Below are 25,747 nucleotides of genomic sequence, written 5' to 3'. Positions count from 1 at the left end.
CAGTGGGAAAAATTATGATCTAAAAAAATTAAATATACCTTAAATTATGACCTGAATTTTTTTATATATAAGATGCAACATAGGTGGTATCGTACTCCATATAAAATAGCCAAAATGAATTAGGATAGTTAAAAAAGCCCCCATATGTTGATAATGCAACAAAGAAACTATCACTTTCTTCCACAAAAGAGGCCCAAAAATTGGAATGATATTGGAAGGCTATTCATAATTAAGTTACAAAAATACTGAAAATTAAAGAAACTTTAGCCCCCCTAAATGTACCTGTTAGGTATCATCATAAATGAAGATTTAGAAAATAAATATGGTAAGCATATATTCTACATGATTACAGCAACTCAAATTTTATATGCAAGTATGGGGGAGATGATTGTCCAAGGGTAAAAGAATGGCTTTTAAAATTATATGACTATTTTGAAAGCGATAAATTAAAACAAATGTTAAAAAAGAAATCACTGAATAAATTTAAAACAGAATGGAACCCATTGATAACTTACTTTTAAAAAGAATGTGGTGGTGAATTTATAATAGCCTTGGATTAAGATAAAATATTTAGTAGTTATTGAAGAAATTTATAATATATAATTGGGGTGTGTGAAATAAATGATAAGATATATGGAGGTAATAAGTTTCTGTACCTTAACAGGAAAAAAAAATAGTTGAGGAAGTGTTGTTATGTGATTGTTGTGTTTTTAGTGTTTGGTTGAATGTTGTAGTTGACATAGTTATGCTTATCTGTTTTTGTTCAGTTGTTTGTTGGTGTTTGTTTAATAATGTTATGTTCTCTTGTATTGTATAGCCCAGAGATGTATAGACTGAGGCCACTTGGAGAGCATTTTTGAAAAGGATGTTGATTTAAGAAGCAAATTCTGTGGGCTTCCCATGTCTGCTTTTACAAGTTCCTGGTTACACTTTCCAGCCTAACATGACCACCCTGACGTAATATACTTTTTTAACACTAAAATTCTGTTTTCAAATGCCTTTTACTCCCAGTCTTTTGAATGTTGTACCCTATACTCTTTTCATGTCTTGTTGCCTGCACAAGCACACATCCCTAAGGCAAATATTTGCATCTCACAGACCTTTCAGCCTTCATGAATTCAGGAAAGAAGGAGGAGAGGGAAAGGAGAAGGTAGGTCTTAGACATCCTGAACCCATTCAGGTACAGGCCCTTCTTAAGTACCACGGGTACTCTGCTGAAAAAAAACCCTCAGGTCTTGTAGGGTTACCCGTGGCTGGACCCCCCATGTTGGTTCATTGTGGTCACAGAGAGGAGAAGAACTGGTTGGGCTGTATGTCTCCATCTGAAGGTCATCGGTGGAATCACAGCTCCTTGGTTCTGCTGGGAGAATATCCTGAAACCAGTGATGAGAGCGCTGGATCCAAAGAGGGACTGTTTCCGATTGCCTCGAGAGGACATCTGGCTCTGCATGGTCCCTGTTAGGCTCTATCCACAAGGTCCCACCTTGCCTCCAGACAGATGGCACTCCTCTTCTTTCCGGAGGCAGGGACCCACGGAAAACCTGTTCGCAGAGGATGGCGGCGATCACCATGAAGACACCCGCGATGAAGGCAAGGCAGATCATGATCAGCAAGCAGTTGCCACATTCGCTGAGCAGGGGGGCAGTGGAAGGGGGAGGCATCGGAACACCTGTTGGGGGCACCAGTGCTGAGACAGGGAACAGAAGGGGTGAGCCAGAGCAAAGTTGTATCTGGATCTCCAATGATCTTCTCAACTGGACTGTGCAGGGTGGGGAGAAGCAGGAATAGGCAGATCAGTGGTTTGTAATTATGGAGCTGGTTTTCTTCACAATATAAATTGAGGTGAAGCTGGGTAAACTCAGCCCAAACAAACAGAAAACAACCTATATTCTACAGCCCCAGTAAACTCTGCAAATTGGAATTCCTAGGCTTATCATTACATATTTTATCTTTGTGCTTGCTGAGGTTGGAATAAGGGATGATGGACAATCTCAAAACTATGTTGGAAGTCTTGTTCAATCTTGCTCCTACCTTTTTGAGTCCCCCTCAAAATTTGTTTCCTTCTTGCATCTTGCTTCACTTTGCAATCACAATGACCAAAAATGATCAAGTTTTAACATCAAAACTAAAAGATGACAAAGAAAATGAAGTCGGCACCCATCACCACATTCTACTTCAGCCTTGACCAACCTGTTGGTCTCCAGGCCCCCTCCAAATATTTTGGTCTACAGATCCTATCATTCCTGGCCAGGAAGTTATGAATGCAACTCTCATAATTTCCTGGACAGGAATAGTGGGAGCTGTAAACCAAAATATTTGGATGGGGCCTGTTCTTCTGTACTTTTTCTAAGCTCCTATAGAACTAGTATGCATTTAAACCTTAGAACAGACAACTTCAACTTCCCTCCAGAAGTTCTGGAACTACATCTCCCATAAACCCAGAGCAAGCATTGCCTATGGGATGATGAGAGTTGTAGTCCAGAAACCTCTGAAGGACACTACACTGGACAAAACTGAGGCAGAATCTAGTGCTGGGGTATTTCTTTGACTTAGGACCAATGTTAAATAATCACATTCTCAGAAGGTTCATTTCAGTGGTGGGTGGATGTAATGAAAAAAGCAAGCAAAGAGAAATATCAGCATATTTTAGTTTAAACCTCTTTCATTTAGCAACTAGGCCTTAGGAGAGTTGTCTCAACCTTGTCCATGTGAACATAGTTGTCCATAGAATGGAAAAAACATACCAAAGTTGAAAAACAATCAAATGATTGTGGGGAAGGATGTGTGGCTACCTGAGGAAACCTAGAAGGAGAGATTCTGATTCCCAAAGGGTTGGATTCAGCCTCAAAACCTGAAATCCCTTCCCCGTGTTCTAAGGCAGTGCTACTGAAACTGGTACTGCATGGACTGGGACCAGTCCCCAACCAATGGGCTGCTGGTACCTGATGAACTAGGAAAGAAACTTTTGTTGTCCATCACCACAAATATGGTATCGATCACTGGCACATTGGAAAGCAAAATGATGCCAGTTGCCCTATCTAATACTAATACTAATAATGATAATTGCTTGATGCACTAGGAGATGAAGCCCAAGCGCTTGTATGTTTACAAATGATGATGCAGACTAAGCCTAGTTCAAATCCCACCTGGAACACAGACTCACTTTGACTTAGTGAATTCATTACGATCATGTACTAGCTAACTAATAAATCTCATTCAAAAAGGCGAAGAGGGGAGAGGAATCAAGTAGCACCTTTACTACTAACTAATCAATATTTTAGGATATGCATCTGCTTCCTCAGGTATAAGAAGTGGACTAAGATCCATGAAAATTTATGCTAAAATTTAGTTTTAAAAGTGCTGCTAGATTCCCATTTTTGCCCTCCCTGTTTATGCTACAACAGGCTAACACGGCTATTTCTGTGAAAACTAATATCTCCATTGAAAAAACACGACCACCTAAGCAGATAGTAACAGGATATAGGCTAAGACTGGACCTTGTCCTTTGTGGTGGTATTTTGCAAACACCTATGTTAGTCCCAGAGAAAAGGCTGGCCTGTTACAGCAAAGAACTTTCCCAGGATTCCCATTCAAGGACTAACCAGTGCTGACCCAGCTTAGCTTCCAAGCTCACATGAGATCTGGTGCCTTTAGGGTATTTAGCCATCTTGGGAGTCCTATTTGACTCTAATAATTAGAGGAAATTGGTCCCAATAAAGGTTTTTGGTTGTTGTTGTGTGCCTTCAAGTCACTTTCGGCTTATGGCAATCCTAAGGCGAACCTGTCATGGGTTTTTCTTTTGGCAAGATTTGTGCAAAGGGTTGCCATTGCCTTCCTCTGAGGCTGAGAGAGTGTGACTTGCCTACGGTCACCCAGTGGAGAACTGAATCCTGGCCTCCAGAGTCATAGTCCAACACTTAGACCACTATGCCACGGTACAGAAGCCATTTCTCATTTCTAGCTATAGTAGAGGATGGAGAGGAAGGGCAGGTAGTGGGATAGGGAAGTAGACTCTCACCTCTAATATCTTAGCACTGCATTCCTTGGTCTTTGAATCCTAAAATGCATCGGGTGCAGCACTGCCTCTCAGTGTCTCCAAGACAAAGACAACGTTGTCTCATCTTCGACAACAGTGGAAAAAAGGATGTGGTGGAAGAGACGCAGCTTGGTCACATCACTTCCTGAGTACACCCTGCAAGGCTGGGAGCTCACAAGACAGCACTTCCTGAAACCAACCTCATTTGCACAAGTTCATGCTCACCCAGAAATGCAGCTGTCCTAAAAAGAGATCTTGAGATCAACCACATGAAAGTGCTTCATGTTTGCGAGGGCATGCTTATGAAAAATTAGGAGTAGCTAATACTCCAGAGGACAGGATCAAAATTCAAAATGGCCGTAATAGATTAGAAACCTGGGCCAAAACTAACAAAATGAATTTCAACAGGAGAAATGTAAGGTATTGTATTATTATGCACTGAAGGGAAAAAATTAAATGCACAGATATAGATGGAGGACACCTGGCTTAACAGTAGTACATGTAAAAGGGATCTAAAAGTTCTAGTAGATCACAGATTGAACATGAACCAAGTGTGATGTGGCAGCTAAAAACCCAGTGATTCTAGGCTGCATCAATAATGTATACTAGTGTCTAGATCAAGGGAAGTAATAGTACCACTCTATATACTTTGATCATGCATCACTTGGAATACTGTGTCCCATTTTGGGAACCACAATTCATAAAGGATGTTGAAAAGCTGGAGAATGTCCAAAGGAAGGCGACCAAAATGGCGAAAGGCCTGGAAACCGTTCCCCATGAGGAGTGACTTAGGGAGCTGGGTATGCTTAGCCTGGAGAAGAGATGGTTAAGAGGTGATATGATAGCCCTGTATACGTATTTGAAGGGGTATCACATTGAAGATGGAGCAAGCTTGTTTTCTGGTGCTCTAGAGAATAAGACCCGGAGCAACGGATGCAAACTACAAGAAAAGAGAGTCCACCTCAACATTAGGAGGAACCACCAAGAGCTGTTTGCCAGTGGAACACACTGCCTTGGAGAGTGATGGAGTCTCCTTCTTTGGAGGTTTTTAAAGAGAGGCTGGATGGCCATCTCTCAAGGTTGCTTTGTGTATTCCTGCACGGCAGGGGGTTGGACTGGATGTCCCTTGAGGTCTCTTCCAACTCGATGATTCTATAATTCTATAAACAGGTTTTTTTTTAAAAAAAAATCACAAGAAAAAGAATACACAGCATAAATTTAATTCAGCTACCATGGAGCATGATTAAATTAGGGGAGAGGGGATTATTACAGCCAAGACAGTTCAAGTTTTCAGGTTGTTCAGGTTTTTTGTTTTTTTCCAGGGACAAGGGAAGAATATATATACACGCACAGACACACACGTGATCAGAACTTGAACGATTATATAAAAACCGTTGTAATCATAAATAAAGGAAATGGACCAAGCCAAAAAAATAAAAATTATGAAACACCCACCAGCTAATTTAAACAAAACACAACACTAAGGAAACAAAATGCAAACAAATTAAAACACCAAGTGTGTTTAAAACAAACAAACTACGGGGAGGATAGAGGTAGATTTTTGAAGGGGCATGAAAAAAAAGTGAAGGAATACATTTAATAACAAGAGTTATTGGGAAGAAAGGGGTGGGGAGAATTAATCTGGCTGCAGTGAGGCAAAGCTACTCTAATGGTAGGAAAATTACTTATATAAACACCCCAAGTGGTTTTATATTCAAAAGATAGCAAATTTGAATGGAAAAGTGATAGTAGAGAAAGGACCAGAACTTTAGAGAGAGGAATTACTTTTGGACTACAACTCCCAGAATCCCCCAGCCATCTGGCTAGGGGATTCAGGGAATTGTAGTCCAAAAGGGGCAACTTTTCAAGCATTTTGCCCCCTCTGGCTGCATACCCCCCCCCATAGTTTTTTGGGAGCACCCAAGCAATAGTCAAGGAAGGCATTAACTATTCCTCTATATTGGCAGTTCTCAAACACTGGTCCTCTTAAGCATTTTGGACTCTTAACTCCCAAAAGTCACAGCCTCTGCAGCAAATGGTCAGGGATTCTGGGAGCTGGATTCCTAGACATATGGAATAACAGAGAACTACCACTCTCCACACAAATTCAGTCACCCCCTTATCATTGTGCTATTCTTTCTGATTTTTATTGGTGCTTCCCTATATGTAATGTATACCTAGGCTCTTATCTGGAAGGCTCTGACATCAATGGGATGTTGAATCTGCTCCAGGTTCTAAACTAAAACTGAGTTATCTAAAGTGCTGAACCCTATCCATAAAATGGGTTCATCTCCTTTGAAGTTCAATTTACAGCCCATTGATACCAGTCTCTCATGAGTGCAAGAACTGGCAAAACGTTAAGTGTGCAGCTTTTTCAATGTGGAAAGCCACTGAGACTATACAGTTCATGATGCCTTCTCCCCTCAGCCACTGGTTTTTCAGGTGATCTAGAGCAAGGACTGGGAAACTTTTGTCTCTCCTGATGTTTTGGACTGCAACTCCCACGATCTCACACCCTGGGCCATGCTGCATGAAGCTTTAGGTAAATGCAGACCAGAACATCTGGAGCAATAAGGCTCATGTGGGAATTGTCAGAACTTACTCTAAGTCTTAGAGGACCACAATGACCCCATGGGGAGCTCTGAGGGTCACATTGCATATACATACCCAGAAAGTTTGGAAAAAAAAATCATCCCTTAAACACCCCTTTCGGTATTTAGTGGAAGTGGGAGGCAATTTAATCATGTTTTTGGTCCTCTCTGGGCCATTTTAAGGCCAGGGGAGACCTTTTGCCCCCTAAGAGGAACTGGCCCAGGGTCCAAAAATGTAAATTTCTTCTCATTATTTTTAAAATGGGGATTCATTAGGCCTCGTGTGGCCGATGGACCATACCTTCCCCACCCAATCTAAGAAAACTAAACTAAAATAAGATACCACCTATTTGGAGGGCATTATTTTCTGGAGAGGAGGCACACAGCCAGGTAAGGAAAAGAGCTATTCACCAATTGTAAGGCTTTGGGAACTGACAGACAGGGCCAGAAGAAGTGGAGGAGATTGCAACATTTGGAGAAAAAAGTGTTGGAAATATATTCATGAAAGGAATTATGTTCACTCCCATATCACTACCCCTTTGGAAGTGGCAAGATGCAGCCCATACACAGGATTATGAGGAAAGGTTAACTTGGGAAGGTGAGAGAAAATACAAGTGTGTCAGGGAACAGTGCAGATTTGGGCAGGCAGGGAGGTTGCACAAGGAGTATACCTACAACCTAAAGGGTTTTTCCAGTGCAGAACAGTAACGGTGGAAGGAAAAAAGACACCAATCAATGCCAAAAGAATCCCTTCCCAACCATCCCACCACAAATAATATTAATAATAATCATTTAAAAAAAAACACAGTCATCCCCCCCACGCATCCCCAAATGTCTGTCCATGAGTCAAAATATTCAAGAGTGCAGGATTAAGAACAGTGGCTCTCTTTGTCTTCTTTCTTGTCTCTTTCTTTCAGTCTCCCAACAGGAAGGTTGTCTGCCTTCTTCATTTTTATTTTTTGTCTCCTTTTCTTTTCTTTTTTTCTCCACCTGTCAAAAACGGCCACCTTCATCTCTCTTCCTTTTTGGAGACTTTGGAAGAATGCCACGCTGTGGAGCTGTCAGAAAGAAAGCAAAACAACAACAGAATTTGAATGTTTCCTCAGAAAGAGATGGAAACCCTCTTATAAAGATGGCAGACATTCTTAGGGCACAGGCCACTTCAGCTAAGCCACTAAGGGGCAGCTTCTCACACCTACCGGATAAAGGTTTTGAAGGCAGCCGACTGAGGGTTGATACATAGTGGGACCCGTTTCCCTCGCTGCTGGTCCAAGATAAACCTGTGCACGAGTTCTGAAAAATAAGCAATCGTATGAATTCCTCTGTCTCTATTCCTTTCACCGTTAGTCTCTCATTCATATTCCGTCCACTTCCATTTTGTATACACTCTCCTGTCCTTGGCCAGGTCTGCACTGGCCAGAATACTCTGGGAGCAGCCCAGAGTATTCTGGCCCTGGAGCTTCTCTGACATCCCCCCATTACCTGGGGGCCTCTGTTGTGATGCCAGGCAGATATCTGCACGTGTCCCACTGTGCCACCTGGCACAGACATTGTCACATAGTCATTCACTCTGAGGTCAGTACGGGGTGTGCAGTGTTAATCACATGGCTGGGTATCAAATCAAACAATTCAACATGGCAGTGGCTGCATGGTAAACAGCCACCCAGCCTCACAACAGAGGGCTCCAGATCTCCCAAAAAGATCTGGAACAAATAGCGAGTTTCTTTAAAGTGTTTTAAGGGTGTTATACTGCAGGTTCAGTGCTGAGCTTGCTGGACATTATATGGACTGTTTGCGAACATGGAGACTTGGTCCAGCATCATTTTGGATTCCTTGCCGAAAGGTCAGGGGGAAGATTTTTATTTCGCCCATGACAACAACTCCCCCAGATCCTTCCTTCTAGCATCCAAAATAAGCTTTTATTTCTGTTTTATTTAATTACTATTAGTTTTGCTTCTAAATAAGCTATGTGGGATCATGCAAACTCTACATGCCATGGCAGATTTTATGCCTTCTCATTCTGCCCACCAGCTTCTCTTTTCTCCCCTCCATGTCTGCTAGACTTTCACAAATTTGTACACGACCTACATACAAAGAGCTGCCTTTGAAGACCTCTCAGGAGCTTCTGTTACTTCAGAACATAACTAGTTAGCTAATAAGAAACACAAGTTACTGCTTTTTACCACTGTGCAGCTGACTCCCAATGTTTCCATATTCACTTCAAAGAATATGTGATGATTTTTTAAACAGCATAGGGCCTAGGTATCTGAAAGCCCATCTTGCCCATATGAGCCTGTTGGAGCTCCAATATCTTCAAGAGAGGTCCTTCTTTCTGTCCCACTACTTTCTTAGGCTTGTCTGGTAGGAACAAGGGAGAAACTGCCTCCTTAGGGTGCTAGAAGGGCCCACTCTTTGTTATCCTTCTACTGGCAAGTCAAAATTCCTATTCAATCAAGCTTTTAAAAGCTGACTGTGACAGGCTTCCAATGGTGTCCTGTCTTGTTTTCTTGGTTTTAATAGGGTTTTAAATTTAATTTTAAATGGTTTTAACACTACAGATTATTTTTTAAAATAACTTTTATATTCATATGTTTTGACTGGTGCATATGTAGTTTTTAATCTGTACTATTTTAAATATCTTGTAAAGCTCCTTGAGTCCCAGGATTGGGAAATAGGCAGGATGCAAATGAATGAAACAACAACCTTTATCTGTTTGCACAGATATTGTTGTCAGGCATCCTTCCTTGTAAAGTGAGATGGATAGTGAGAGGGTGTTTTCAGCTGGGACACCTGGAGTAAAAAAGCTGAAGGTTGCTTCCTTCCTCATCCCTGGCCCCACTTCCTCTTTTGTTCACCTTTTTACACTTTTTAGACTTTTTTCAGGGTAGCCACCTGTCCACTTTAACTATATACCACAGTGGGCAACATGTTCTAGAGATGTAAATAATATTCACAAGACTGTTATACTCACTTCAACACACCTTGATGAAAAACCCTGCAAGCATCTATGTATTTTGGGAATTTCTTTGTGAAAAATTTGCACAAAAAAACTCTTTTGCAGAAAACCCAACTTTTATCTCCAGAAAACAGTGTTATGAATACAGTTTACTATTAATACTGTCTTCTGTGGAGAAATCTTTGTGTGTGTGTGTGTGTGTGTGTGTGCTTTCCTTGCTTCTGAACAAACACATTTTTCACAAAAATATCCAAAAGCAAAAAAAAATCAAGCAATTTCTCCTCATCTCACCCAATAAGAATTTTTTTTAATTTTTCATTTTTGTACAAGAGACCAAAATAAGTGATTTTCACCTGACATTCTTGTGTCCATCCTCCCCACATTTATATTGAAGTCCCACAGAGTTGGATCCATAGTGAGACACACTGAAGAGTAAACCTACTGAATGGAACTTAAGCCACATGGATTTCAACGGGTCAGTTCTAAATATGACTAAAACTGGATCTAATTAAGAATGAGGATTCCTATGGAATCCTGGGATTTGTAGTTTGTTGAGGCACCAGAGTTCTCTGACAGAGAAGGCCAAGTATCTCACAAAACTACAAACCCCAGAATTCCATAGCATTGAGCCATGACAGTTAAAGCAGTGTCAAATTGCATTAATTCTGCAGTATAGATGCAGCCTAACTGTCTCTAATGGTGCCGACTTTCATGTAAATGTATTTAGAACTGCAGCATTTGTTGAGTAACCAGTATATACTGGTGATGGCTGCTGCTGTGTGTCTTAAGTTCATTTCTGGCTTATGGCAACCCCAAGGCAAGCCTATCAGTCCCAGCAAGAATGGGCACTGGTTGGAGATTTTAGGAGTTGCTTTTGCCAGAAAGATACTGAATTATTAAATAAAAAGCTAGATTCAGGAGTTGACATTAATTGAGTGCTTAGAGGCCAGGGCTGGTTAAGAGAAAGCCAGCTACCTTTGACCTGCCAGACAGAGGTGAGGTTCTTCTCATAAGACCCATCAAACATGGGGTCAGCTCGGGGCTCAAAGTCACTGGTGTAGACTCGACCCGAGGAGACTGTAAAGCAGCAGGTGCACATACAGGTGTGGTATCGCAGCCGCCCCTCATCCAGGTAGGGGTGAGAGAGAGCGTCCTTGGCGGAAATTCTCTTGGCCTACAGAAGAGAGAGGGAAACTCAGTATCACAAAGATTCTCTGCATCAACGGCTAATTAATACTGAATCAGGTAGCAAAGTTGCTACCCAACTAAAAGAATCTTGGGCAATGGATTTTTCTCTACAGTCTTATGCAAATTTATTTTTTGGGCAAGCCTTGCTAAACTCAGTACGTTTAAATGTTCATCTTTAGGCAGCCAGTGTGGCTGGAGCAGTACAGTCTGTCCTCGCCTTACGCGGGGGATCCGTTCCGGATCCCTCCGCGTAAGGCGAATTCCGCCTACGCTCGAGCCCCATTGGAAACAATGGGGCTCGTGCACGGCGACGTGGCAGCGCAGGCGCGCACGGGGCGCAAGCGCCCATTCAATTGAATGGGACGTGCCGCCCCTTTTGCCCCGCGGCTTGAGCACGTATGCTCAAGGCCGCATATGGCGCGGGCGCACCTGATCTCAAGAGACAAGTGTTTGAATTCCTGCTCAGCCATGGAAACCCACTTGAGCACCCTTGGGCAAGTAAGACTCTCCCAGCCTCAGCCAAAGGCAAGTGCAAACCCCTTCTGGACAAATATTGCCCCCCCCAAATGAAAAGGTTGTTTTAACAGCATCAATGGGTCTCAACAATAAATAAAATAAATAAGCGAATAGTTTTATTAGCCTTCACTTAAAAAAAATAAATCATCTATAGGGCTAGTCATCCATGTATATATACTGGTTGGAGAGGAGAGGAAGCATTTTCTTCCACAGCTAGTGAGGAAATGCCAAGTACTAGCTTCTTAATTTGCTAGCTTAAAAATATTGTCTGTGTTAGTCTATAAAAGTGGCCATTCTGTCTGGGAAATTTTGGGAGCTGTAGTCCAAACCAAGTCCAGCTCTGCCTTTTACCAAATATGCTGCTGGAGGAGGTACAGAGGTGAGAGGTGGATTTCCTTCCTCTGCAACTAGTACAGCAACCAAACAGAACGGCAGAGGAAGATTGAGAAATTCATAATTCCTTTGCCAGTCCTGTGGAATTCTGAGTATTTCCCTGAATAAGATTCTTGGCCATTCATCATAACCAGGCAAGTTTTTAAATACAATGTTCAAGATTCTACGTAATGTTCTATGTTTCATAATTTTATGAAGCTATAGCAAAGTTGAGGAAATGCAAGAAAACCATTAGTAAATTGCAAAGATGCACACTCAAATGTGGGCAAGAGGGTTCTGATGCATATCAAGTGATTCTGATGCACATCAGACACTTCTGAAGTATGTTGGACACTTTTGATGTGCATCAAGTATTAGTGATGTATATCAGTCACTCCTGTGGCACTTTGGCACTTCCTAGCCAGTGTCTGAATGCACACTGGGAGTGCCCCAATGCATAAGGATGCCCACTCTAACAACCTAGAGAGCTCTTCATTGACATCACTACTCAACAGGTTGAAAACCAGCATAAATCCTCTGGCAAGGGTTATTAAATGCAAAATAATCCTTGTGCCATGGGCAATAGTTGAAACCATACTATGGCCAAACTACCCTGTATAAACCTTGTCCCATCCAATCTCAGAAGCTAAGCCAGGTCAGGCCTGTTTTGTACTAAGAAAACCAACAACTTATCGTTACTGAAAAAGCAAATGGACTGAATTTCCAAAACTTATGTCTGCTTCCCATAACTTCCAAAGCAAAGCTGCATGAGAACATCAGTTGTGCACCTTCAGACTGCAAATTAGCAGAAAATTCACAGCTCCATCCTTGGGACCCCTTGTTCTTCAGTGGACATGGAGGAGCAGCTGGTCAGTTTGTAATGAATTATGGATATTTTAACATATTACTTTTACCATCCATTACTTCAAGTTGCTCAGGCAGACAGCAGTAGGGGTGGACTGGGTTCAACAATGTTTATCAGCATCATTAACTGTTGCCCATGGCACAAGGGTTATTTTGCATTTAGTAGCCCTTGCCAGAGAGTTTATGCTTTACCTTGGCAGTTGAAGGACACAGACGTAACTGCAAACAGAACCTGTGTGCGTGTGTGTGTGTGTACAATTCTTCCTGTTAGTACTGCTCTCCTAATTATTAGGATGGGAAACTGGTCACACACATTGCTCATCTCTCCAATAGTGTGCTGGTTTTTCTATTTGTTATCTTCATTGTGCTGTAAGTCGGCTTTTTATTGGTTTTTATTTTTTTGACAGTTTAATCATTTTTTAACTTCTGTATTTTGTATTTTGTGAATTTTTAATCAAGCTTTTTAAAAAATCTGTTGTAAGTTGCCTCGAGTCCTTAACTGGGGAAAAGGCAGGATATAAATAAATATCATTATCATCATCATCCAGCCACAGGGATCCATAGTGTTTTCCCTGGGAGGATCCACATAGAATTGGCTGTTTAGAGGCCTGTTTTTACGCCCTTCTCTGGGGGGATGGCAGAAAACCATCAGCTAAGGGGTTGTGGTGCTTCCTTTGCTGTAGATCTGCTGCTGCATTGATACACATCCATGAAGCTTCTCTCAGAGCAGTAGTGTGTGTGTGTGTGTGTGTGTGTGTGTGTGTGTGTGTGTTTGGTATCGAACAAAATCTTGGGGTGGCCTGAAACTGCAGCCAGTTCCAATGGCATGGCCATTTGTCTCTACTCAAACTGTGTTTTATCCTCCCAACCTGTGTTTTATCTTCCCAGCGCCTAGAAAAGTCTTCATTAGCATGACATCACCCACTTACCGGATCAAAAACCAGCATCCGGCAGAGCAAATGGATGGCCTCATGGGTGGCTTCTCCTGAGAGCATGTAAAGGACAGACAGTGACGGCTGGAAGAAAATTGAAAACCAGTAAGGAGGCTACCACCATTCCCACTGGCCACCCCTCAGAGTCCCAACTCTACTCACTGGCTTGTGATTGCCACGCAGTATGTGGGCCCGGGCCCCTTCACAGGCTGAATGCAACGCGGCAGCAGGAGGTGTCCCCAGGAGGTCTGTGATCAGGTCCAGCTGCCATCCAGAGTCCAAAGTGAAGCAAGTCAAGTGGGTGGATGGAAGGAGGAAGAGAAGCAAAAACATGTTACTGTTCGCTTCAGCCTTTCCCAGCTGATGCCCTCCAGATGTGGTGCAATTGTTCTAATTGGGAATAATGGGGAGAACTGCTCAGCACATTTAGAGGGCCCCAGGCTAGGAAGGGGCTGGTTAGTTTTAACTTCTTCCCAACCCACCTGATAACAAAATGGCTTTGACTCAGCCCCTTTTCGATTTACCCCAGCTCTGCTATAGCGTGCAGCCTGTAAGCTTGGTGTGGTCACCAGGATCCCCCCAATTTTGTCATTTTTCTTAAATATGCAAAAAATGCTAAAAAAAAATAGCCGCTAGGGAAAGTGGGTAGCAATTCTGCAACATTTGGGGGTCTTCCTGGGTTTGTTAGAAAAGTCAAAATCACAGTTAATTTGGAGACATGGGGTGATATTTGGGGACAAAGGCTTTTTGTTCAGGGGTGCAGCCCTCCAAGTTTGCTTGAGGAACCTATTCAGCCCCCTAACACCCAACAGCTGCCCACGCTTCAGATGCTGTCTCCAAATGAGAATGGTTTCTTTCTTGGATGGTATCTGAGAATTTGTAACTTGATGTTAAGCTGTCCCTCCTTCAACCTACACACTTTCTCAGCTTTCCCCAAAGGGATAAGCGAGGATTTACTTATAGTGGAACAGTGGTGGGAATTACAGCCTCTACAGTTCAGATAGAAGAACATCATCACCATTTCAGTTTTATTTGCCACCCACATATTTGGGCCTTGCAGTAGCCATATCACATGTATGTGAAAACTGTTTCTATTTGACAACATCAAATGGTGAATTACAACATAGCCTACTTTTTTATTGAGGAATAATTAAAATTTTGCAAACATTTGATGTTCAGCATCACTAATCCTCTATAACAACTTTTACTTGGTGGACATCAGCAATTTTTGGCACAAAATGTCCCCAGAAGCTATAATGTGGTGCCATTCTTTTGCCACCTGGCGTTCATTAAGGAAAATTAGAATTTTTAGTTTTTATTTGTAATGCCAACTAGTGAACATTTAGTAGCATTGCAAGCAATAATAATAGCGAAATAGCTTTCTTGTTGCCTCACCCTCCATCTAGTTCTCTCACTACAGATGGGTTCTCCCATTATAGATACCTGCTGTATGGGGCTCTGAGCCTGGAAGAGGATACGCCTGCCAAGGAGTTCAGCAAAGATGCAGCCCACAGACCAAATATCAATCGGACGCCCATAGTGCCTGGTCCCCATCAGGATTTCAGGGGCCCGGTAATATTGAGTTACCACTTCTTGAGTCATGTGCTGGGACTCATCAGGTTCCTCTACCCGGGCTAGACCAAAGTCACAAATCTGGAGGGGGAAAAACAAGAAACGTGTCAAACACTAGTGATATCTCAAGAGTAAAGGTGATTAAGAGATTTGACACCGAAATCTTATCTACTCTGCACTGGCTTCTGCTGAAACAAACAGGTCTCCCTGAAACCAATGCTACCCCAAATTCATTTCTATAATGGGAGATGGTGGATTACAGACTCCTACCCGTGACCTTTGACCTGGAAGGATTTTCCTCCTGATTCTAATTATTGGGGATATGTTTGTTGATCATTAAAATTACAATTCTAGGTGTGCCAAACTGTGCCTCTTCTTCATTGCTTCATTTATGTTCCACATCTAAGCTAAAGATGAGCCCTGGGTTCAGGTTCTGATCTGCTCTAGTTGATCTGTTTAATTCTGCATCAAAATGAAGTCTTCCCCACCTAACCTACGTAGTATGGAAAGGCTGCTTCCTGCTTGTGGGTGTGGGCATGCATAATATTACTTAATTTGGATAGCTTTAACCCTCCAGCATTATTTGCTATTTATATAGTACACAGTTTTTTATAACCTTTATTGCTCTGGTCTTCATGACAACCGTACAATGCAGGTTTATGATATTTTCATTTAGGGAGTGGGGAGAATGATAGCAACTGAGACAAATATTAGTGACTCATCAGGGGCCAGACAGATTGTGAACCAGATTCCTACAAATCCCTTTTACTGATTATCAGCCACATCCAGCAGAAAAAAAAGAGCAAAGAAGAAGAACATGTTGAACCACCACATCCTGGTAGCAACTCAAGAAGTGAGATACTATGTGCCTTTTCCAGCTCAGTTATATTTTTCTGAGATAGGGTGACACAAACACTAATAAAAAAATCCAAATACAGCTAAGCATGGGTCCATATAAAGAGGAACGGGCAATGTGGCTTGTTTTTATGCCTCCTCCCTGGGTCAGAAATATTTGTTTTGCTCCAAAATGCCCGAGTTACTTCTATGATGTGTGAAGGGCATTTCCATTATGTCTGAAGAGCCCTGGAGTCTCCCCTAGGGTCAAAATATACATTTTCCAAAAACCCCTTTTCCCCTTAAAATGATCCAAAATGTCCTCTAGGGACCCAGGAAGACCAAAATACACGGTGAAAATGCCCCCATGTCCCATATGCAAAGGAATCTTGTAGCACCTTTGAGACTAACTAAAATAAAGAAGCTGGCAGCATGAGCTTTCATAGACTTGAGCCTATTTCCTCAGATACTTGGAGTAGAGGGTCCATGGACAGACCAATATAAGCAGGCTTTGTGTGAGAATAGCAGTAGAAATGCAAAACCTGTGGGTAAGGAGATGAGGTGACAAATTCACTTTTAACAGTGGTTGTTGGGAGACAAAAGCAGGATGTTGCCCATATGAATGGTGTTTGAAGTATTGGAATGTAGTGTGGGAACCAGAAAAGAGATGCGATGGTGTTTGAGGGCATTTGAAGGTGGAAAATACAGTTGGTGCTCTGTATCTACAGATTCTTTATCCACGGATTCAACCATCCCCGTTTGAAAATATTTTTAAAATATATAAATTTCAAAAAGCTAACCTTGATTTTTCTGTTTTATATAAGGGACACCATTTTACTATGCCATTGTATTTAGTGGGACATGAGCATCAACAGATTTCGGTATCCATGGGGGGGGGGGGAGGGAGTTTCCTGCAGATACGAAGGAGCCACTATATCTTTTTATTTTTTGCAGGAACATATGTGGTGACGAGGAACTTTCCTCCATGGTCTTGAGGACTAATACAGCTCCCAAGTCTTCCACAGTTTCCCACCTCTGCTATAAATACATGACAATACTAGCTCCTTAACTGTTTTGGAATGCTTTCATTTTAGCACGGAATTTGCTGCCTCTATAGATGTCACACTCTGAACTGAAGTTTTCATGAGTTGCCCACCATGATTTAAAAAACCTCTTTCCTAACTAGTAAACACAGTATAATCACAGGTGGGGAGACTCATCAGACTCTTTCGTATAGTGTATTTCCCCCCATTCTAAACTGCTGTAGTACCTTTCCTGAGACAGACTTATTGCCTGTAGGCCCTTCCATCTAAAATGCTCAAGTATGTTTGGTTCCGTATTTTTACCTTTGGCTTTGCCCACCATTACTGGAATGAAGATCTCATGAACTGTTCTCAAATTGAATTGAGCCCTCAAACTCAGATGTTCCCCACTTCTGACAGCAATTACAGAATACCACACCCTAACGACTCCTCCTGTTAGTGATCAACATGAATTACCTTGAGGACACAGTTGCTATTGACCAGTAAGTTCCCAGGTTTGATGTCCCGATGGAGAACACCAGCAGAGTGCAAATATTTCAGCCCTGATGACGATAGGTGGGAAAAGAAATATTAAGGGTGACACAAACCACAACACTATTATGTTACCTATATAACAGCGTAACTGGTAAGAAATAGTCAACTCTGTGAGTCCATCAACTAACATTTCTTTTAACATGCTTTAGATAAGCAATGAACCACTCAGAGTATCAAAAAAACCTAAGTAGTAATGAAATGCTGGAAAGATGACTCAAATGAATTTTGGGTCATGTTGCAAAAATGGTTTCATAAAGATAGGAATTATTCAGTACAGCATAGAGAGAAGAAAATGAAAAAATAATTTAAAAGAAGATCAGAAAAGAGAAAATTTAAAAGGCAAATGGAAGAATTATGTCAGAAACAAGAACTTCAGAGAGAGACTGCAGAGACGATAGCGTCACAGACTGTAGGATATCTAGTTCAAACCCACATTCAGTGTAGGAAGTCTATAAATAGAGTATTAATGGTCATTAGACACTAACTGAAGATATCCAGCGACAGAGAGGCTGCTGCTCATCTGGGACCCATAATGGGTCTTGCCATCTACAAGTTTTTCCTAATGTTCAACTGAATCCCTTCTCTAACAAATAAATTAGAGAAGCAGAAGAGAACAAGGCTTTGTCCTCTTCTCTGTATCAGTCTTCAGGTAACTGCAGAATGCTACCATACTCCTGACAGCCATCATGGCACATTGGTTTGAGTGTTGGGACTAGGACTACAGGAGATTAGGGTCTGAACCCCCACTCAGCCAAGGAAACCCACTGGATGACCTTGGACAAATTATACTCTCTCAGCTTCAGAGGAAGACAAAGGCAAACTCTGAACAAATCATGCCAAGAAAACCATGTGATAAAAGGGCCTAAATTGGAAACAACTTGAAGACACACACAACATCATCATTGTCACACTCCTCTTGTAACCCAGTATCGTCCAAGTTAAAAACATATGCCATACTCTACAATTTTTCCTCAGAGGACTTGTTTTCTACACTTCTGATCCTCCAACATTTCCTGTTCTACTTTGTTTGCATCCTTCCTAAAGATTAAATACAGGATTCCAGATGAGGTCTGAATAGCAAATTATAAAATGTGTTACTTAAGATTTGAAAACTATGGCAGGTTACAAACCGCCATAAAGTACGTATTCACTACGTATTAGGGTTAGGAAGGGGCGGTGCTTCCGCACCCCCCTAACCCTAGTACATAGTGAATACGTACAATATGGCGGTGGCCGTTCCACACGGCCGCCGCCATATTGACGTAGCGGATGCTGTGCGTCCGCACGTCGCGCGGCGCTTATGACGTCGCGAGTGCGCCATTGGCACCTCGCGGCGTCATAACTGCGCCGCAGGAAGAAGCTCCCTCGCGGAGCAAACAGCAGCACCAGCAGACCGCTGCAAAGCGGCGGTCTGTAACGCACCTATGAATCTCTTAATGCAACTTTAAAGCATCTTAGCCACTTTTGCAGGCACATCTAGCTGCTGACTCATGAACTGCTTGTGGTCAATAAGAATCACAAGAACCTTTCCACATATAGTGTTACTAAATCAGATATCAACCATCTTATATCTACACATGTGTCTGACTTAAATGCAGAATTCTGCCCAAAGATGACCAACTCTTCTATAAGGAAAGGTCATGGTGCTTTAACATCACACTTACCCCTGAGGATCTGATATAGAAAGACCTTGATGTGATCAGCGCTGAGTGGTTGTGGAGACACGATGACTTTGTGAAGGTCACTTTGCATCAACTCAGTGATGACATAACTGATGGGCATCGTCAAGGAGGGTGATGGGAGACAGACAAGAACGGGAGCATCTGAGCGCCCAACCCTTTCTATTGTAGGTTAAAAAAAGAAAAGTTGGTTCTCCACTGTTCAGTAGTTGAACCAACTGCATTCAGCAAAATTAGAAGGAGGAAGCAAAGAACATAAGAAAGCACTGGCACAACAAAAGTAAAAGGAATGTGAACAAGAGTGTTACCTAGTGATAAAAGGACAGGGAAAGAATTTACAAAACAAAAGTCTAATGTTAAGAAAAGGGTGTTGCTAGACTGAAAACTGGAGAGAGCTCCTTACCTTTAATGTTTGGTGTTGAAGAGGGAATTTCAGCAAATGTTACTTGTCATGCAAGCAGGTAACAAGCATCACCTAATGAAATTTCCTTTCTATTCAACCATTAAAAGGAGAGGACCCAGCACCAGTTTTCAATCTGGCAACCCTATAAGAGAATGTCAAAACAACTGGGACAATGAAAAAAAGGCCACAAGCCAGAAAGAAGAGAAAATAATTTTTAAAAATGAAAATAAATACAAAGAAGTTTTAATTGAAGGAGACAGACCAGTAAGACTATCTAAACAGTAGAGGAATATAAAAGTAAAATGGGGGGAAAAGCAGGTAAAATACTACCTTAATCTCCCCCAATGTGATGCTCTCCAGATGTTTTGGACAACTCGCTTCATCCACAAAAAGTATGATGAGTTTAGTCTAAGACATCTGGAGGGAACCAGGTTGGGGAAGACTCTAGTAATGAAAAACATGAAAGCAAAGAATTATATAGAATGGGATATAGGCTGAATCTTCCTTATCCAGAATTCTGAAATCTGAAATATTCCAAAATCCAACTTTTTTTCATGGGTGGCTGAGATAGTGACATCTTTGCTTTCTGATGGTTCAACATACACAAACTTTGTTTCACACACAAAATTAATAAAAATATTGCATAAAATTATCTTCAATCTATGTGTATAAAGTGCATATGAAAGATAAACTACTTCATGGATAGACTTGGGTCTATCCCCAAATATCTCATTATGCACGTATATGCAAATACATATACATATTTGCATATATGTGCATAATAAAAATAAGGTGCAAAGGCAGGGTTAATGCTGAACATAAAGAAAACAAAAATAATGACCACAGAAAAAACACATAAATTCAATATGAACAATGAGGAAATTGAAATGGTCAAAGAATTCCCATACCTAGGATCAAACAATGACCAGAGTGGATACTGCAGTCAAGAAATAAGAAGACTAGAAATGGGTAGGGCAGCTATGAAAGAACTAGAAAAGATCCTTAAGAGCAATGATATACAACAGAGCACTAAAGTCAGAATCATCCAAGCAACAATATTCCCTATCACCATGTACAGATGTGAGAGATGGACAGTGAAGGAAGCAGACAGAAAGAAAATCAATGCATTCAAAATGTGATGCTGGAGAAGAGTGGTTAGGATACTACAGACAGCCAAAAAGTCAAACAAATGGGCCCTTGAACATATCAAACCAGAACTCTCCTTGGAAGCCAAGATGATCAAACTGAGGCTGTCATGCTTTGGCCATATAATGAGAAGGCATGGTTACTAGAAAAACAAACAAACAATAATTCTAGGAAAAGTAGAGGGTAGAAGGAGGGGAAGACCGCAAGCAAGATGGATGGACTCAATCAGGGGAGTCACAGGCATGGGTTTGCAGGGACTGAGCAGAGCAGTGAGGATACCAAGTCTTGGAGGTGTCTCCAAGGGCCACCATGAGTCAAGGCCAACTCAAGGGCAGGAAACAACAAATACAAATACAGCTGTTCTGAAACCCCAAACACTTCTGGCCCTAAACATTTCAGATAAGGGAGATTCAACTTGTATGATGAAATGAAGAGTAAGGAGAAAAAACAAACAAAATGTGAGAGATGATGCTGAGAAAGAAGGTGTGATTCTGCCAAGAACACATCAAAACCTGTGAAACAATCGTGGGAGAATACTGGGGCTGGGCTGGGAAATTGAAGAATGGTTGACAGCAACTGCAAATGAAGGGAGCTAAACACAGATGGTAAACAAAAAGCTAAATAAAATGAAATACAAAACAAATGCAACAGAGGGAGTGAAAACAAAAACAAATGTAACCTCAGAATACTTAACAAGGAAATGAAGAAAATAAATGCCTAATAGGAAAAAAGGAAAAGAAAAGGCAGCAACATATGGGGCGCAAGGCATGATTAATAAAGCAATAACTGGACAAATAGTTACAGGCCCCACCAGGTTATGTGTGAGATGAAGGATACATTTCCTCAAAACAGTCTATTTGTGGAGGCTGGAGAATGTCCAAAGCTGAGAGGACCTGAGGGGAGAGGGGAAAAAGCATCCAAAAAGCATTTTAAAAAAGTATTTTTAAATGTCCAGTCATAGACAGGCAGGTGGGATAAAACACAAATGCATCTGCAAAAGTAAAACTAATGGAGTTCAAAAAGAGAGCCCAGATGAAGGTACACCTGACTGAACTAGTTTTGCAGTTACATGTTCCTAAAATCCCCCTGCCAAGGTTATTTTGGTGCCTCAGAATGAAACTCTCAAAGTGTTCTTGAAAATTAAAAACAATATTTTAAACAATAAAGTAGCAATAAATTAAGTAAGAAGCAGTTTGCTGCTATTTTATGATACAAAAAAATAATAATAATCAGATGACTGAGAAAACCAATATATGCCGCCTAAAAGTAAGACTACCCTACACCAAGATGCCTACAATTATGTGAGGAAGCCCTTTTCAAAACCGAGTCAAGGGAGCTTTAAATGTATTAACGCCACAGCACTCCTTCCACCTTAAACATCATGGATCAGTGCCGGACTTCCATTAGCTATCTCAACTGGGTCTGTATAAGAGATTACCACCTCACTAGGCCTGGCATGGCCATATGACAGTGATGGAAGTGGCACTGGCACAAGACTGTCATATGGCCATGCCAGGCCTAGTGAGGTGGTAATCTCTTATACAGACCCAGTTGAGATAGCTAATGGAAGTCCGGCACTGATCCATGATGTTTAAGGTGGAAGGAGTGCTGTGGCGTTAATACATTTAAAGCTCCCTTGACTCGGTTTTGAAAAGGGCTTCCTCACATAATTGTAGGCATCTTGGTGTAGGGTAGTCTTACTTTTAGGCGGCATATATCGGTTTTCTCAGTCATCTGATTATTATTATTTTTTTGTATTTTTTTTAGCTTTCCAGCACTCCAGCCAGCACTAGAGGACTGAACCTGGGAGCAACCATCTTAATTTCCCACACCTCCCTACAGAATCAGGGGCTTCCTGGGGAATTTAAGAACACATTCTACCAGGAAGTGACTAGAGCATTTAATACAGTGCACCCACATCATAGGCAGGTGCACTTTACACGGCTTTCAGCATAAGTTGAAAGCTGAGCAGGGAGCAGGGGCAGCATGTCCCATAGGGACAAATGGTGCACACACACACCACTGTTCCATCGCATGCATGAGCCCCATTATTTAAATGGGGCTTGAGCATAGGCAATATTTGCTTTACGCGGGGGAGTGAGGAACGGATCGGATCCCCCGCGTAAAGTAAGGGTGCACTGTATAACCACTGGCAAACCTGCAATGACCAGCAGTTGGAGAGGTACTTTTCTGAATGACAGCTCCCACAGGCTGGCATCCTGTTGATGACCTATGCACATGTCAGTTTCCTTATGTAATTGAGTGGACGTTTTTGGCCGATGTGTAATGGATGTATTAAACTGAAAGTTAAGAAAGTGGATTACAGATGTGGTGTCATTGTGTAGCGTAACACATTGAGTGCTGCATGTTTCACACAGTACATTGTTGTGCTCGACATAATGTTGAGCATTGTGGTTGTGAACTACACATCAATGCACAATGCCAACTGACTGTGCAACACTGCAATTTTGTAATAATGTCACATAGAGAAAATGAAGCACAACTCCATGAGTGTAAAGTTATTCTATGTCCCCTTTATTCTGGCAGCTGATATTGAAAAATATTTCTCCCCAAGCTCTGATCGGGACATCCAGATCTGAGGGGAGAATGACCAAAAGCGAAAACGCTAAGATGGCTGCCTTGGAACCACAGCCAGCCCTGCACCCCAGGCCCACTCACGTTGTCGTGCTTGAAGTAACAGAGCATTCTCAATTCTCTGAAGACCCGTTTGCAAGAGACCAAGTTCTGGAAAACATTGGGCATCTTTTTGAGTGCAACTCGTGACCCATCCCGGGGATCTGTCACTGACCTGTGGACAGAAAAACAAGATGCCATCTGATTTACAATCCCCTGTTGTATTGATCCTGTAGTCTTTCCCTTCCCTGCCTCCATCTTCATTTTTTTCACCTACCCCCTTAAGAAAATACTTCCCTACTTACCAAACCACACCAAAAGCACCATAACCGATGGGCCGGTCGGGTTCTGGTTCCACCATCACCGCATTACTGGGTGCCGTCTGCTGTTGCTGTGGGGAGGCTATCTGTACACCATTATTGCAATAATACTTCTGGCCCCCGCCTAGCCCGGCTGCCAACGGGGGCTGTATTAGCCCAGTCAGTGCCCCAAAAACATTGCTACAAAGTTGAGCTTGCAGAGGGTGGTTGGGGTCCTGAAAAGCCATTGGACAGAAGGACAGGGAAGATGAAAGAAATGGCAGATTCAGAATTGAAAGTGTGATGTGCCCTTGTGGGTCAAATAAGAATATCAAGGTATCCTTTCGAAAGTGAAGGAACTAAAGCAAGAATTTGAAGATGCCTAACAGGGAAGGATCATCTGAGTGTAGGTATACAAGGCTGAAGAAACCTCTTCAAAATTGAGTGCTCAAAAGTTCTAAAATCTATCTAGGGAGTGTTCTAAATAGTTGGATGGACTCAATTGCCCAGTTTCTCTAAAGTTCCACCATCGTACAACAAAAGGAGGTATCTTGGAGGGTAATTTGGGAGTTAGAAGTTGCTGGAAATGTGGTCTGACGTAGCTTTGATTCTGGGACACTACAGGAGCAGTTTGAAGGTTGTTGGATGTCTGCTTCCAATCCACTCAAAATTGGGATGGTTCAGTAACTACAAATCCTAGTTTATCTAAACCATTTTCCCTCTGATTTGGAGAAGCATTGGGGAAGATTTTCTAGCTAGGTTTAGGGTACGGCAAGTTCTGTTGAGTAGGACATGAAGTTCAGAATGCTGGATTTTTCTACATAGAAAAGGAAATCATTTGTCAAAACAGGAGTCAAACCAGATCTGTGGAGAAATGGTCTATACAAATAGTAGTCACACTGGATAGGATTACTCTTCTTCTGGGGAACTAGAAGAATTCTTGCCTTTTCAATCAGATGCCCACAGAATTAACAATTGTTTTTGCAATATGAATGCTCACACTTTATCTCAACATATAGCTGAGATATGGATATTTATTTATTTCCCTTTTGTAAGCTAAAACAAATTCTAGCCTCTCGAGAAATGCTATGGAGGGCTGAAATCTGTCTGTCACCAGAGGGCCAAAAAACTGGGGGGAACCTTGCGACATAAATGGGCGACAATTATTAGGCAAGGTGCCCCTCTGGAATCTGGGAAAGGGGAGCAAATTTCAGAAGTGCACTTCAAAATATTGGGAAAATGGTGGTGATGGTGGGGGGGTCTATTGCCTTGATAAAACGAGGATATTCAGGGAGCAAAAACTATTAGTGGCTGAAGCAGGTAGTAGATCTCTCTCCAAAGAGAGGAGGAAACTTGTGAATCGGTTGTAGGACTCTCAACTATGAAGCTATGAAAGGGGAGCCAGAAAATGAATAAAAGAGGGGTTCTTTCTAGGGGTGTGTGGCTCACTTTTGAGAAAGTTTCCCAATGCTAGTCTCCCTTTTTTTGGGGGGGGGACCCCAATCCTTTTCTATTTCTATCAAATCTGGGAGTGGGGTCTAAGAAATTATCCCCCTTCCCAAAAGTAGTGGTTATCGAAGGATGTTATTAAATGCTTATTATTAAAGAGTGTTATTGAAGGGGTATTATTAATGAATGTTATTGGAGGATTATTATTAATGGATGTTATTAAAGGATTATTGTTAATGGATGTTATTAAAGAAGGCTGAGGTTTGGCAATGGGGGGAGTTTAAAATACAGGGGTACAATGGAGGGTTTTATGGGGGGCAGGATTTCTTTTAGTTGGGGAGGAAGAACAGGAAGCAATAGGAAGGGAAATATGGAGGGGGGTGCCCAGAAGTGGGTGAATATTTCCCCCCAAAAGGGGGTCCCTTATGCCTTTGGAAAAGGCACCCCTATTGACTGGGGGGCCCTATCCTGCAGCTATGGGGTGGAAAGCAGGGGCTCCCATGGCGTGGAAGTGGGGGTCCCAACCCTCAGCAAGGCATGGGGAGCCTGGGGAGGGTTTGGGGGGATGCTAGGCCCTGAGACACCCCCCAAGGGCCCCCTGGGGGAAGGAGACGAGAAAGAGAGGCGCCCCCCTCCTCCTCCTCCCCTGCTCCTTCCCCCCGGCCAGAGGAGGGCAAACCCGGCGAGGCGAGTCAGGAA

At 42.1% G+C, this 25,747-nt stretch overlaps 1 protein-coding gene across 1 annotated transcript; it reads right to left on the bottom strand.

Annotated features, from left to right (window-relative positions):
* Nucleotides 1-5,240: 5,240 nt before the first annotated feature.
* Nucleotides 5,241-25,624, bottom strand: LOC149303798 (serine/threonine-protein kinase NLK2-like). The gene is made up of 11 exons (XM_089479627.1): nt 23,606-25,624; nt 23,346-23,475; nt 21,504-21,559; nt 19,103-19,209; nt 17,361-17,446; nt 14,899-15,108; nt 13,618-13,719; nt 13,453-13,539; nt 10,559-10,757; nt 7,827-7,920; nt 5,241-7,685 (listed from the first exon to the last, which is right to left on the bottom strand). Exons 1-11 carry the CDS (start codon nt 23,845-23,847, stop codon nt 7,637-7,639), a joined length of 1,362 nt encoding a protein of 453 aa, XP_089335753.1. The 5' UTR covers nt 23,848-25,624; the 3' UTR covers nt 5,241-7,636.
* Nucleotides 25,625-25,747: the final 123 nt, after the last annotated feature.

This window comes from Sceloporus occidentalis, unplaced genomic scaffold, assembly GCF_023333645.1.
Source record: "Sceloporus occidentalis isolate IW3139 unplaced genomic scaffold, rSceOcc1.0.p SCAF_14, whole genome shotgun sequence".
In the NCBI taxonomy this organism is placed as follows: Eukaryota; Metazoa; Chordata; class Lepidosauria; order Squamata; family Phrynosomatidae; genus Sceloporus; species Sceloporus occidentalis.
Note: the sequence above shows the minus strand (reverse complement) of the source record. Positions and strands in the feature narration are given on the sequence as shown.